This window comes from Lichenostomus cassidix, chromosome 11, assembly GCF_008360975.1.
Source record: "Lichenostomus cassidix isolate B80296 chromosome 11, HeHo_3.0, whole genome shotgun sequence".
Classification (NCBI taxonomy): domain Eukaryota; kingdom Metazoa; phylum Chordata; class Aves; order Passeriformes; family Meliphagidae; genus Lichenostomus; species Lichenostomus cassidix.
Window position 1 is genome coordinate 1,856,814 of NC_139492.1, and position 15,854 is coordinate 1,872,667.

The window sequence follows — 15,854 nt, forward strand, 5'->3', positions numbered from 1 at the left end:
AATACATAAACACCATTGACTAAATCTGGATCACTGGAGGATCCCAGCACTCAAACATCCCTTAATGCATTTGGAATGGCTCTTTAGGTGTGTTATCAGCCTTTAGAGGTAATATCCAGATGGAATCTGGAGGAGTTGGGTTATTTAGTGCACCCACTGTCAGAGCCAGACTCCAACCCCACCAGCACTGCACATCCACAGGCAGCTGCTGCTATTCCTTGAAGACTTTCAGAAGATCAGCAAATGTGAGCCCAAAGACCACACTTCCTTAAAAGCAGTGAAGCAGAAATGCACACACTCAGCTGGAGCTCAGTTCATCACACACCTTCTCATTCTGCCCTGTTTTTCTTTCCTTAATTAACTGAGGAAGGACTTCATTCTCGGCAGGGTGGCAGAGCCCTGAACAGCTGCCCAGGGAGGTGTGGAGTTTCCTTGTCTGGTGACATTCCAACCCCACTGTGTCACCTGCTCCAGGTGCCCTGCTTTGGGCTGGATGATCCCAGAGCTCCCTTCCAACCCCAACCATTCTGTGATTCTGGGAATTCTCCTGAGGACTCTGCTGGATATTGAAAGGAAAGATGTTTCCCTGCCTTTTCTTACACCAGATATTAGATCACCACAGAAGTGGCTCTTGCCCATTTCCACTTCCAGTGCCCAACATCCTGCCAGCTTTATCCAATCCCTCTCTGCACTCAGAGCCTCATTCCCATCACACACCCATTTCTAGTTCCTCTTCAACATTCTTTTGTCAACATCACAACATTTGCCTTTATCTCCATTCTACTGAACCCAGTTTGCTTTTCAGGGCTGCTTTTGACTCTTTTTCACTGCATGAAGCGCATTTCTCTTCCTCCCAGCACAGCTGACCATCCATCCCCCCCTGTTTGGGGACGTGCTGGTGGATGCCACGCAAACAAGGATTCCTCTGGGAACAGGAGGAGCCACTTTGGGGTCAGCAGCAAGAAAAGTCCTGTCAAGAGAACAAAAACCAGACAGGAGCTGCTGAGGCTTCCAGGCTCACTCTGGATGTGCTCTCCCACCCAGGGAAGTGACACCCACAGAGCTGTTCCTCACGAATGCTCCCCCGGTTTGACACAAGAGCCTGGCAAAGCCAGGCTCTGCTCTCTCCCTGGGAGCTGTCAGTCATTCCTTTAAAAGAAGGGAAAACAAAAGGAAACACCTGCCCACAGAAACACTTGAATTAACATGTTCCATTACTCCAAGAAGTTGTGTTTATTTTACTCTCAAGGCTGGGTGCAAACTTGGCAGCGGCAGCAAAAGACCGGTAGGTGCAGAGAGGCAGAAAGATGAATTAATCTTTAAAAAATTAAAATAAACCCCAAAAAAGCAAATCCTAACCTACAAAAATAAACCTCCATTTCTAGAGAAATTAAATAATATTTTGGCTGATGTATAAATTCAACATCAGCATCATATGGGGGGTTGGAACGAGATGAGCTTCAAGGTCCCTTCCAAGCCAAACCATTCCATGATTCTGTGATCTTTTAAATGAGCTCCTGTCAATTAACAAGAGTTCACAGGGGCAATGATTAATTGGCAGAGACTCCAGAACACTGACTTTATTAATTAAAAATCATTAAATCCTTGGAAGGGAGGGACAGCCAGGCTGTAAATTCTCCTCCAGATCCAGTGGTGGGATTGAAAGCTGTGCTAAAAGAAAGGTTAAAGAGTTTTAAAGTCACTTTCACCAAAACCTCCTCCCACCACCAAATGGAGTACAGGCACTGGGAATTCTGGATAAGGAACAACACAGGCCTGGAGTTCTTCCCTTGACTGTTCTCATCTGGGGGGAAAGAAAGGTTTCATTTCCTTGTGAATATGAAATAAAAATCACAGAATGCTGGAATGGTTTGGCTTGGAATGGACATGGAAGATTATCCAACTCCAACCCCAACACCTTCCACTATTCCAGGCTGCTCCAAGTCCTGTCCAACCCGGCCTGGGACACTGCCAGGGATCCAGGGGCAGCCACAGCTTCTCTGGGAATTCCATCCCAGGGCCTCCCCACCCTGCCAGGGAGGAACTCCTTCCCTATATCCCACCTAATCCTCCTCTCTGGCACTTGAAATAACTCGTGCTCCAGGTAAATATTCCACCGCACCCAAAGGCTGTGGCTGCTGGAGTTCACTGCCAAACCCCTGGGGATCCAGGAGCAGCAGATAGTCTGGGAACAGTCCCTGCACTCACAGCTTCTTCAGGCTCAGCACAACATCAGGGAGATCACTTGTTTGTTAAAAATAAGCCTCAGTTTTGGTTAAATTCGAGAGAGATTCCCTCACTTTATGACTCATGGAAGGATGCGATCAGATAAAAAGTTCAGAGAAAAAAAGATCCAAATAAAATTCAGAAAATTAAAATACATGGACCCAGAGGGCTTTTTAAAACCTTGGAAAATGTGTTTCATGTCAGAAAAGCAGATTTCTAATTTGGATTTTGCCCTTTTTTTCTTGTTTAAAGCCTCTTTGTTATATTTGAGTGGAGGTGAGTCAGTGTTAACTCCAAATATCACAGTGGCAGACACCTGCAAAAAACTCTTGTTCATCTGTTGGCTCCCAATAACTGAAAAAAAATCCAAAGCAATTCAATTTTTATAATTTTCTTTGGCTCTAACAAGTCCTGAAGCCTCATCAGTGTCTTCACATCAGCCCCACATCATTTTCTTTCAGGGTACAAAAGGTTCACTCCTGCTCTGATGCAGTTCATTCTCACTGTGCCTGTCCTAAGGAGCTTGGCAGCAAAGTGCTCATCCCAAATGTGAGATTGGATCCTGCCCTGAACTGGAAAATCCTGTGCACAGATAAGTACAAAGAGCTGCCTGGATTCCCACTTGGAAAGCAAATCCTGAGCGCTGCTTAATGCTGCCATTATCAAATGACTGCTTCAGATGCCAAGTTGAAGAGACAATATGTGACCGAGGAGTTTTCTCTGGAAAAAATATCAGTCATGCTTTAATTAACACCCAGTGCAGAGCAGCCTCCCCTTATCTGCTCCAAAAATACGTGTTTGCATTTCAAACTTGACGTTCACTGCACCAGAAACTGGAGGGACAGCGCAAGGAATGGCTTCCCACTGCCAAAGGGCAGGGATAGATGGGATTTTGGGAAGGAATTCCTGGCTGGGAGGGTGGGGAGACCCTGGCACAGGGTGCCCAGAGAAGCTGTGGCTGACCCTGGATCCCTGGAAGTGTCCAAGGACAAGGTTGGACAGGGCTTGGAGCAGCCTGGGATAGTGGAAGGTGTCAGGGCTGGAACTGGATGAGCTCTAAGGTCCCTTCCCACCCAAACCATTCCAAGATTCCATGTTTTTTGACAAGATGCAGCGAAAGCAGATGTGGCACAAAGCTACACCTGTGGTGCCAAACATTTCCTATCAGTGCCTCAAGTGCAAAGTTCCCTGAACCAAGTCCCAAACCAATGGATGTGACCATTTCTGTATCACTTACAAACAGCTTCCATGGAGCTCTTTTTGGGAATATTGGGAGACACCAAGGACACTCTGTTTCTGCCTCAGTAATTTCAAAGGCTTGGCTTTGGCACAGCCACATTTTCAAATCTCTGCTGAAAGCAGCACAGCAATGCTGAGTGGGACATTCTCCCCCAGGGATGAGAGCTCCTGCTTTTTCCTGCCATATCAGACCCAGGACAGTGACTCTTGGGGAAGATTTTACAGATAACACAATGGTTTAGGAGCAGATGCTCCTCCTGTTTGTGTTTAAGTCACAGATTAAGTGTTTTCATTGTTACTTTATACTAAATATGTATAAGAACAGTATGGTTATAATAGTCCTACAATCCTGAAGCCTGAAATTTTGAACAGCAAGTTCTTGTCAGGTTTTTCCAAGTAAAATTCAGCACCTTCAGAAGAAACACAAAACTGCCTGATCACAGCAAATCTGATGTATCCAAAAAATTACTAAATTAGTTTTAAGGTCCTTTTCAACCCAAACCATGCCATGATTCAATATCTTCAGAGCTATGAAAGCCTAAAGAATTCACAAATGAAGTTCTGTCCAGAAGGGCACTAATTCTGCCCCAGCTAATGAAAGCCAAGGGCTGCTGTGACTGGGCCTCTCCCTGCTGAAGAAAACTCCCTGCACACCAGCCCTATTATTCTCCATCTCTTCCTTTATTAATAATTGAATTTGTGCCACCCTGCAGGTGAAGTCACTTAGCAATTCCCTCCCGTGCAAGGGCAAGGGCAGGTGGAGGGGGGATCACTGATCTGATCCTCAAAGCATTCATCAATCTCACAGATTTTTAATGGATGAGTGTTCCAAAGGTCTGAAGGAAATCAGATCTGGAGACATTAATGGATTACGTGTTTCTTGAGAATTTACATACACAGCAATGGGATAAAACATCACGTTTGTCTGTGTAAATCTGTGCCAGAGCAATGCAAAAAGGGAATTATACAGCAAATATCCTCCTGATGTTGGAAACTTTGCTCCTGGCATAGCTGACAGAGCAGTAAAAACCCCAGGATGACTGAGGCTGGAAAAGAGCTCCAGGATCAGAGTCCAAGCTGTGCCCAATCCCCACCTTGTCCCCAGCCCAGAGCACTGAGTGCCACAGCCAGGAATTCCTTGGACACCTCCAGGGATGGACACTCCAAACCTCCCTGGGCAGATCCTGCCAATCCCTGACCACCCTTTCCATGGAGAAATTCCTGCTGCTGTCCAATACAGAGGGACAATCCCTTCCCTAGTCCTGCTGGCCACACTCTTTTTGACACAGAAACATTAACAGACTCCACAAAACCCACACTTGATATTTTTTCCAGTCGCAGTCTGCTGTAATTCCCCATTGACCCCGAAAGAAACAAATACCCTTGGAAACAACCCCAAACAAACAGGCCAGCACCTAAAATCTCTTCGTAATACACGCATATTGCACAAATACCCATCAAGCTGGAGAATCCCGTGAAAATATTTCCAGCAAGCAAATTATTCAGATAGATTCACCTCTATTTGATTTCCACTGTGGTATCTAAGAATTCCAAATTGGAATTTCCCCGCTGGCCCTCAGTCCATCCCACCATGCCCAGGTTTGTTCTGCTCACTGCAAACCCAGCGTACCTTCGGAGTTGAGGGTGATGAGGGTGACGTTGTTGCCGATGCTCTGGCTGCCCAGCTGGCCGCTGTTGGACACAGAGTCACTGGCCTCGGAGCCACTCTCGCCGTCCTCGTTGTGGCTGTCGTCGTGGCCTGGCACCTTCACCACAATGGTGTTCTGCCGGCGGCCTGGCACCGCGCTGTGGGGACAGGGAGTCACCTCGGGAACACAGCCCTCGGCGGGAATTGGGGATGGTGGGTGAGGGAGGGAATCGCCTCAGGAAAATAGGCCTTAGTGGGAATGGGATGGTGGTAGGTGAGGGAGGGAATCACCTCAGGAAAATGAGCCCTCAGTGGGAATTGGTGATGGCAGGTGAGAGGGAGTCACCTCAGGGAAATGAGCCCTCAGAGGGAATGGGATGGTGGTGGGTGAGGGAGGGAATCACCTCAGGAACACAGCCCTCAGTGGGAATTGATGATAGCGGCTGAGGGAATCACCTCGGGAAAATAGGCCTTGGCGGGAATCGATGATGGCGGGAAAATGAGCCCTCAGAGTGAATGCAATGATGGTGGGTGAGTGAGGGAATTACCTCAGGAAAACAACCCCTCAGTGGGAATGCAGTGATTGAGGGAAGCAAGGGAGTCACCTTGGGAAAACATCCCTCAGCGGGAATACAACAATTGCGGGCGAGTGAGGGAATCACCTCAGGAAAATGAGCCCTCAGAGGGAATACGATGATGGCAGGTGAGTGAGGGAATCACCTCAGGAACACAGCCCTTAGTGGGAATGCAGTGATTGAGGGAAGCAAGGGAATGACCTCAGGAAAATGAGCCCTCTGAGGGAATGCAGTGATGGTGGGTGAGGGAATCACCTCAGGAAAACAACCCTTGGTGGGAATGTGATGATGGCAGGTGAGTGAGGGAATCGCCTCAGGAAAACGAGCCCTTGGTGGGAATGCAGTGATTGAGGGAAGCGAGGGAATCACCTAAGGAAAATGAGCCCTCAGTGGGAATGCAGTGATTGAGGGAAGCAAGGGAATCACCTCAGGAAAACAGCCCTCGGATAGAATGCGGTGGTTGAGGGAAGCAAAGGAATCACCTCAGGAAAATGAGCCCTCAGAGGGAATGCAGTGGTTGAGGGAAGCAAGGGAATCACCTAGGGAAAACATTCCTCAGCAGGAATGCAAGGATAGCAGGTGAGTGAGGGAATCACCTCGGGAAAAGGAGCCCTCGGTGGGAATGTAAAAGATTGCAGGCAAGCAAGGGAGTCACCTCAGGAAAATGAGCCCTGAGAGGGAATCGATGATGGTGGGTGAGCAAAGAGTCACCTCAGGAACACAAGCCCTTTGTTGGAGGCCTCCAGGGGCAAAGATGGAAAAATGTCCACAAAAGTCCACCTCCATTGGGTGAATGCAGTTTTAGAAGTTTAGCAAATTAGCATAATTGACAAAATCACCAATTAGAAGCACAGGTGATGAGGTAATTTCCCCTTGTGGTTCAGCTCTTTTCTGCTGAAAAATCCAGCTTTTAGATTACCTCCTGTACTCATATCATCCCCAAAGTGTGTTGTTTCATTTCTAGGGCCTTTAAAGCATCACAATCGTGGAATATCCAAGTTTGAGGATCACCGAGTTCAATTCACAACCCTGCACGTCATTATCAGGGAATTAAAGCCACTAATCAACAAAATAAATGTATTATATAAAGTCAACTCCTTTAAACCATTCTACTCCCCGGAGCTACCCAGTGAAATAAATAAAAAATATTAGATATCAACTTTCTACATTTGCCTCAATGGAAAAGGCTAGGCCCAGTGTGCAAAACAAAAGAAATATTCAAATAATATATAAAAATATATTAATTAAGACCATTTTCCACCCAGAATCCCCAGTTCTGCTTGTTTAAAATTTGCTCTAGATAGTCCAAGTTTTCCTTGGACTGCATATCCCTCCTTCAGCTGGTTAAATACAGGATCCTGGCGTGTTCCCAAGGGATTGTGCATCCATGGAAAAATCCATAGCTATGGAAATCCTCCTTGAACTGCCAGCTGCCATTGAACATGGAGATAATCCCAGAGGGAAGCAAGAGAAACTATCCAAGCCCAGGTTCAATGTTTCCTCTCATTGTTACCTCGAGCATTCCTCGCTTTTCCCTTCAAACTGCCTTTGGAAGTAGAGCTGCCCAAGGAGGGGATGAAGGGAGGATTGCAGGGAAGGTTACTAACTTGCTGAGGATGTTCTCCAGGGAATCTGCTGCTCTGCTCAGCGGCTCCTCCTGCCCCACCATCTTGGCCACGATGGAGTTCTGCCGGTCGTTGTTGAGGATCACTGTGGTCTGAGGGACAACACTGCAAGGAAATCACAGAGAACGGGAATGTAAAAGAGTAAAGCTCATAAATAAACCATGGAGAGGTTTGAATAAGCCAGGGAGGGCCTGGGGGCTTCTCTCCCTCTGCTGACACCAGCAATCCATCCAGGGTGACACCTGCACCACCTCAACCAGCCCGTTCCTCCACAGGATGGATGGCTCCAGTGGAATTATAGAAAAGTCCACGACCCCTGGGGAAGCAATAAGGAATTCATCAATTCAGGACACACAGGAGGAAGTGTGTAAATAACAGCTGAGCCGAATTCTTTCTGGGAGAATCAGAGCATTTCAGAGGTACTGTGGCCAATTTCCAAGGTAATGCACTAGTTTCAGTGGGGTAATTCCTAGGAAAAAAGAATTTGAATGGATTTATTGCAAAAGTGGATGATGAGCTTGTTTAAAGAGCATGTATTGTCCTCCAGGATGGGGAGATGAGCACCACAAGGAGCATCAGAGCAAACAGGGCCAGACTGTAAGTTGAAATAAAAACATTATTAAACCACTTCTTGTGTGCATTTCACATATTAAAAAAACCTAAAACCAAACAACAAAAAGCATTTCATGTGTGAGAAACCAGAAAAACCTTCTCTTATCACTCCTGATGACAATGGAGAAGGAAATAACTCGAGATATGTTAAGTTTACACTGGACTGCAAAAGTAAATATGAAGTAAACAACTGTCTGCACATGCAGATTAGCACTTCATCTGTTTGCAGAGATTATTAACATTGCTGCCACACCATCACTCAATATTCCAAGGTGTGCATTTCACAGTTCAGACTTTTTGCTGTGCTCATGGAGAAGTTAAGGAGAGAAATTCTGGTTTAAATTGCCGTTTCTTCCCACATTAAACAGCTCACTCTTGTTTTTCCTGGTCCAACATCCCAAACGTGACTGATGGGCATTTCTTTTCCCTCAGCTAATTGTTGAAACACAAATTAAGGCAATCTGGCGACAGCAAGTGTTTCCTTCAGCTGCACCAGAACACACTCTTGAACATGCATGTGTCTGTGTGAGGTTGAAGTGCCAAATTATCCATCATTAGGGAAAGATAAGGCCCTGTCATGGAGCTAGGAAGGAATGGATCCCAGTTTTGGCACAGATAAAACGCTTGACCCCAGATTTTTTGGCTCCAAGCACCCCAGGCTGCAATGCCCTGCCTCTCCTCCTCCCAGGAACTGCATGTGTTTCTTGTGACATATGGGATTCCTCATGGAACCCAAGGATCACTGCAGAGCAGAGCTGGGGAAGCTCTGGAAGATGTTTGGCTCATCCCAGACAAGGGCAGGCTGTGCCAGAGCTCCTCGTGTGCACGTGGAGCTCAGATTTTAGAGAGCAGTAAGCAGGGAGTGCTGTTGCTTTCCTGTTGTTCTCAGGAGAATCAGGATTAAGGGCACTGCCAGTCACCTGCTCAAGGGGTAAAACCCACACAGTTTGATTTTTAGCAAAAGACAACTTCTGCCTCTTTTCTCTGCACCAAACATTTCAAAAGCTCCACCAAATATTTGATAAAGCAGTGAGATGTGGCAGTGCTGGCCAGCAGCAACGTGTGTGAGCTCATTACATTTCCCAAATTGTCCAAACAGCTCCCCTGGAAGTTCTCCAGTCCCAGTTTAAAATGTTCAAGTGTTTTTACTCTTCCTTTTAGCCACTGCTCTTTATCACCATCTCCCTTGCAATCATTTCTGAAGGCCTGTTTAAAATGTCACTTACCAAAGCTTATTTTTAATGAAGACTCTGAATAATTAATTTCAACTGTAGAGATAAATGCAATAAAATTACATTTAGAAAGTCCTTAGCATTTTGCTCTTATTAAGTTTATATTTGGGAAAAAAAAGTTTTAGCACTAAAAATTGGAATAAAAGAAGGAATTGGGGGTGGGGGATTTCTACTTAAAATCAAAATATTGGACCAACTTGACAAAAAAACCATTAAAATTCATTACATCCAAGTGCATCCTCACACAGGATTATTCCAATTTCTTTCTTTAATCTCTCCATCTCTTTTTGAAGATGAAACAACTTTAACCATTCCTTCTGTACTAAAATAGAGAAAATACAAGGAAGGAGGAGGAAAGCTTTGGATATTCCCTCAGATCCCAAGTGAAGCAATTCTTTCTGAGTGCTGCCAGTACTCAGGGGGAAGATGGAAAGAAAATATTCTGGGGGTCAGGGGGAGTTTCACAAACCCAGAGTGTCTGCACTCAGAACTTTCCATTTGTGCTCACATATTCCTTTCCCCATAAGCATTAGGACTTGGAGAGACTGGAGCAGCAATTTGCCTATTCTTGGACACAGCTCCCTAAAAAAAATTTAAATGCATGCAACCTGCGGATATTAGGATATTTTGGGAAATTTTTTAATGCAGTTTACTGAATAATCAGTCAAGTTACAGGTGAAAATATTCCTAAAAAATAACCATATCAACTAATGATTGCATATTTAGCCTCTGATTTTTAATTTTTTTTTTTTTTTTAATACAAAAGGCCAGTCTATATTTTGCCTCAGGAAATTGCTGCCAAAGGTCATTTTCAGTATGGAAAATGTGTGAGTCAGACCTGCTCATTCATCTTCCCAGCTGGGGTTCCATTGCCAATAAGCTGCCAATCACCCAGAGTGCAGCCAGCGACCCACAGGAACTTTTGGCAATGCCAGGAACATCCTCTCCTCCTCTTCCCAGCTGAGCTTTCCATTTGGAGAGAGAGGAAAACCAAGCAGGAAAAATTCAGTGACATTTCTCTCTTCCACGAGAGATCAAAAGTGTTTCTCCAAATGGCGGAGAATGGCTTGCAGTGAGATTTTCAGACAGGTTGTTCCCCTTCTCCTCCTCCCATGGATGAGGGTGGAGAAGAATTAATGGGAAGAGGAGCTGGAATTCCTGCTGGAAACTCTGCAGCCTTAAGGAAAGCAAGTCTGGGGAAGAGCCCTTGAACTCTGGCATTTCCCAGTTTACTGCTGGGAATTAAAATTTAAATTCACAGTTCATGTGTGGGAGCTCTGGAGGAATATCACAATTATCCCTACCAAGGAGAAAATCTAAATATAACAAATATTGTTTTAAAAATGTGGTGTTTTCCTTATTTTTTTTCTGCTTTATCTTTCACTAACACTCGTGTTCATCCCTAACAACAGCCCCTCTTTGCATCTTTTCATCACTATTTAGGAAGATAATGTCAAAATGCTCCTTCCTCCTGATGGCCACCTGCTTCCTTTGCCTGCTGCTCACACAGTTAAGGATCCCTATCCAAAAAAGGGATAAAACCCACTTAGGATCTCACACTGAAACAAAACCACAAATTGGCAAAGAAAACATGAAATTACATTGGATTTATGCCCCAAAAATGAATGCAGCTCCTCCAGAGAGCAAAGCTGTCAGCAAGCAGCCTGTTCCCCGAGCAGGTGGGAAGCCAAGGCTGCACAGGCACCTCAGCAATTCAACTTTCAACTCCCAAATCCATGGTCCAGTCCCAGCTCCATGCCAAAAAAGCAGCAGTGTCATCCATCATTTTCAGGGAGAGTCGAGGCATTGAAAATGATCCTTGGATTCTGTTTGACTCTTGCTTGTAGCAGACATCGCACAGACAGCCCCAAGGATGAGGTTCTGCCTCGGGACAAGCCAAAGTACACCAGCCATGGCTGGAAAATCCATGGAGCTCCGAGGGCTGGGATCAATTTATAATGAAGATAAGGCAAATCAGGGTTTATCCAAACAATTTAAGAACAGTCAACAGCAAATTTTCAACTCCAGTAAGTACAAATCAGATGTTTTCCAAGTTACAAAATCCATCCTTACCTACAGAAGAGCCTCTGGCTGGCTGGCTGGAGTCAAAAGGACATCAGTTATCAGCTTTAATTAACTTGATCCATCAATTTGAAATGCTGTTAAACTCTCCTGTGGATTACTGTGCTCTGAGAAAAGCTAAAGGCACCTGGAGAACCAAGTGGAGTCATTCCAAAAGGACAACACCCATTTCCAAGGAGTTCATCAACTCCCCAAGAGCCACAAGTGACCCCAAAGCCTCCTCTTCCCAAGCCAGCCTTGTTATTCCAGGGGTTTTACACCACCTCTAGGGTACACAAACCATTTTAGATTTTGCTTTTTAAAGAAATACGATAAAATTTAAAAATCTCTCATTTTGAACACGACTGAAACTGTCAAAATGAAGTGTGGTGACACAGGGTCCAAGGAACCTTTTGCCTTTAAATTATACATAAAACCAGCAAAAATAGCAAAAAAATAACCCCAAACCAGCCAAAAAATAGCAAAAAAACCATCTAGGCCACGTCTGACATAACCAGGATTGAAAAGTGCTAGAAATTACATTAATTATGAGTCTTCCACTTTTGATTATGGCCAAGAAAAGGCCAGGTCACGCCATAACTACCAGGTCAATGCCACCCTTTCTGAAGATAAATGTACTCATAAAAATACAACAGCAAAGATATCTTGTTTTCAGACAGTCTGGAAAGAAATTTACAGTTATTACCCTTCTTTGAGCCTTAACTTCCTGAGCCAGATAAGGAGCAGCACTGCAGCAACTGCAGATTGTGCTCAGTGTGAAATGAGGGAGGCTGCACTGATCCTGAGTAGGAAATTGTTGACTAAAACAGAAATTGTGGGTGTTCAAAATACATCTTATGAAACAGGAGTAAAGACTTGGAATGCTTTATTATACAATTAGTTACTTCTAGGTGATTTTCCTGATTTTCTGATAAATGTTTCTATCAGCAGAAGTCTGATTTAAGCATTAAAATCTCGGGGATGGAGGAGGCACCGTTATAAATTGGCTTTCAAGATATTAATTACAGTAAGTAATTACAGGAAGCAAAGCCTCACTGATCACCAGGTAACCAATAAATACAATATCAGGTTTCTACAAACACCACTGAGCTCTTGCTGAGGGGTTTGTAAGTCATTTCCACCAGGTAGTTCTAGTTTTCCTGCTTTTCCTGCTGTTCCCAAGTCCCCAGCCAGCTCTGTGCCTTTTTCACCACACAGACATTTTCTAGCCAAGCCAAGGATGCTGCAGAAATCCTTGAATCCCAAGAAAGCTGGGATTGAATCCCTAATTTCCAGATCCCCTGAGGGCACGGGAAAGAAATCCCACTCTTCCCTCGGTATGAGAAACACAATTTCAGGAGTTATTGGGAGCAGATTTCCTGCCTCACCCTGTGCTTATGGAACAAAGAGATGGAGCTGGAGATATGCAAAAATGTGCAGCTCCCGAAAAAAGGGGAAAATGCTGCTTGGGAAGACAGTCCAAGTGCAACCAGAGGGATTTTTAGGGCTGGAAATGCAGTTCAGTGGCAGCTCTGCCAAGGAAAGCAGATGGAACAGTGGCTCCAACCTCAGAGAGACCTGGGAGATGTTAGAGAGCCACAAATGTTGGGAAAGACCTTCAGGATCAGCAATTCCAGCATTTTAGGCTGATTCATCCTTGGGAAGCTCTGAATGCACCTGAATGCTCTTTTCCATCCTGCTTCAGGTAAACTGGGGCTCTGCAAACCCTCTGCAAATTATTTCTTTTTCAAACTTCAGTGTTTAAAATCACTATACATTTCAATTATTCTATTATTTTCCAAAATCAAGTCTGGTTGGTTTTGCTACTTTTAAAACCAGAATCGCTGGTATTTTAAACTGCTGGAAATTTGGATTCTGGATCACAACCTAAATTGCTGTCATTGCCAAACCTTGTCCCTTTAATCACTAATGGATTACCTGCTCTCCTCTCCGTTCATTTTCTGGCACTGAATTCACTTCCCAACCTACAGGAAAAGTTTCCAGGCAGTGCTTTTACTGCTGGATTTTCAAACTCCTAGTGACTCTAACAGTCAGAATATTTCAATTCTGCAAGGCTGGAACCCAAAAGAATAACTAAGGCTTTTCTGCCCCCTTCTGTTTATTGTCTGCTTGAGAAATTCCTTTCAATATATTGTGTGGAACTCAGGCTTGCACAACCCAATGCTCTGCTTCACACAGATAAAGATTTTTAGAGTTTCACTGAACTATTATCCCATTTTCCAACATCCATGAGGTAAAAGCTGTCCCCTTTTATTAAATAAAATCATTTTTTAATTGTTTCTTTAGGCAGAAAGCAAAGCATGAGCCATATGAAGGCGTTTGGCCTGAACCAAATTCCAAGTCATGCACCTTTTCCATTTATTCCTGGAATGCAAGAGCTGGCTGTGCTCATGGAGCCATAGAATTCAGTGCTCTGCTTTCCCTGGAATTCATCTCATCCATGGGATTTGGCAAGGGGGGAGGTTAACCCACATTTTAATGCTGCTATAATTGATTTTAAATGTTCTCAGACACTCATTAGACCAGTAAATGTCTCCCTAATCTGTGTCTAAACTCAAATCCTGTTGGATTTCCATGTATTCCTCTTTTTTTCCTTCCCAGAAACCCTTATATTTAATGGATGGAGATTCTAAATGAAAATAAAAGGATTCCCTGAAGTCTCTGGCCCAAACCAAGTGTTTCAGCTAAGTGGGAACAAATAAACTGTTTAGCCATATGGGGTTCAGAATGAACAGGAATTACTTCTGAGCCTTCAAATATCCCAAATTAAAGGGTTTCACATTTATCCTTGGCTAAGTTAACAGAGAAAATGTACAATTTCCTGGCAAAAATTAAAACATCTAAACCTGTAACACGTCTGAAGCCTTTGCCTAAAACTTGAAGGAGTTTTATTACCTAAAACTTGATTTTCAGTGTAAATTCTCTTTAAGAATCCAAAACTACATCTTTCTAAAAGTTCATTTCACTGTTTTCAGCCTGACAGCACAATTAAACCCCCAATTAAAGATCCAAGCCACACGTTTTCCATCCTTTCCTCAACCCTAAATCAGCAGCTGCTACTTTCTTTGCTCTCCCATTATTGGACTCTTATAAATGACATTTCCTCAGAAACAATTAACTTCAGACAAATTGCCCAAGGAATCCACAGTTCAAATCTTGGTCAGTTTGAAAAGCTGTGTGGATTAATTCCACCCCATCCACACAGGAATTATTGAACTCTCCCAAACGCAGCTGAAAAGTGAAATTGTTGGTTTAATTCCATACCTGACCTTTCCCTCTTCCCCTAAATGCTGTCTGGAAATCAGACTTTGCTTCCCAATTTATCAAATCCCACCAACAAATTCCTGGACATTTGGCTCCCCAATATCTCAGTGCAACACTAATGGAATGTGAAATTCTACAGGAACTCTGCTGTGGGAGCTGCAAGATGTCACTTCTTCCTAATCCTGGGGGAATTTGGCATAAATAAAAATCACAGCCACTATTTTTAGCTGAAAAAAATCACAGCCACTTTTCAATCTCCAGTTGAACTGCTCATAAATAGAATGGATCACACAGATCCAGAGCATTCCACAGGAAATCCATGTTTCCAGGAAGGCAAAATAAAACTCTGTGGATCTCCAGAGGTTGAGGCTGCCAAGATTTGTGACAAATTAGGAGACTCTGGAAAGCATTGTCATGTTTTCCAGGGAATTGAAGATGTCAAGTTTTGGGTTTGTTTTTATCATACCACAGCCAAAGAAATAACACAACCCTGGAGAAAGAAAGAGCAGCTGACAGATAATCTAATAATGCCTTTATTTCATTAGTTCTGTTTATAAATTCTATTTTTGAATGCAGGACAGAACTGTGATTTTCAGAGAAACTTCTCTGCTACACCTCAAGATGGAATTTGGGGTTTTCATCACGTATTTCAGGCACAGTAATTTTTCCAGGCTGGAAGAGTGCTCAGTGCTGGCATTAAGGTGACACACATTGACTTCCTTCACGTAAAAAAATCATAGAAAATAAAATTCACAAATTCTACTTGAAAAGAAAGTAGGTTCATACACAAATGATGTGTAAAAACCCCTTGATCTCTTTATCAGAATTGAAAACAGAAGACCAAAAAGGCTCAAAAAGTAACAGTCTTGTGGCCCAATCCATGAAATTATGAACAGCCATTCAAATTCTGACTCCCTTAATTAAAATTTACCAAATTATTTTTATCAAAAATATCCAAATTCTGCTTCTACTCCTTCTGTGCTCTTTAAAAATCTTGGGATTCTAAAGAGGATTTTTAAATTCATCAAGAGGGTCCTGAAGTGTTAACGATGATCTTTCCATGGTGTCAATACTGACTTTGTCCCCCAGCTGGGAGTGGAACCAAAATGAACGTGGGGAGCAGAGATCCCAGACAATTGTGCCATTTTCCTGCAGCCACTTCCTCCTCAATCCTTCAGGAAAACAGCAGAATTCCAGCTGGGAGAATCCCTGGGAATTTCAAACCAAACTTTGCTCCCAGTGCCAGTGAGTGCTGGCAGAGAGGAAAAGATTGGGGATTTATTGATCCCAGAGGGTTCAGCCAAAGCCAGGACAAAAGTCCAGCTGTGGTTGTGTCCAGGTCTCCCAAAAT

The 15,854-nt window shown here is 43.8% G+C and overlaps 1 protein-coding gene across 5 annotated transcripts in view; it reads right to left on the bottom strand.

Annotated features, from left to right (window-relative positions):
- BANP (BTG3 associated nuclear protein) overlaps positions 1-15,854 on the bottom strand; it is a 103,822-nt gene that overhangs the window by 70,851 nt on the left and 17,117 nt on the right. For all 5 annotated transcript variants that reach the window (XM_085071388.1, XM_085071387.1, XM_085071386.1 and 2 more), the window contains 2 exons: positions 7,296-7,418; positions 5,096-5,271 (listed from right to left, as the gene is read on the bottom strand). In XM_085071388.1, the coding sequence (XP_084927514.1) occupies positions 5,096-5,271; positions 7,296-7,418 (299 nt within the window). The remainder of the gene's footprint in view (positions 1-5,095; positions 5,272-7,295; positions 7,419-15,854) is intronic.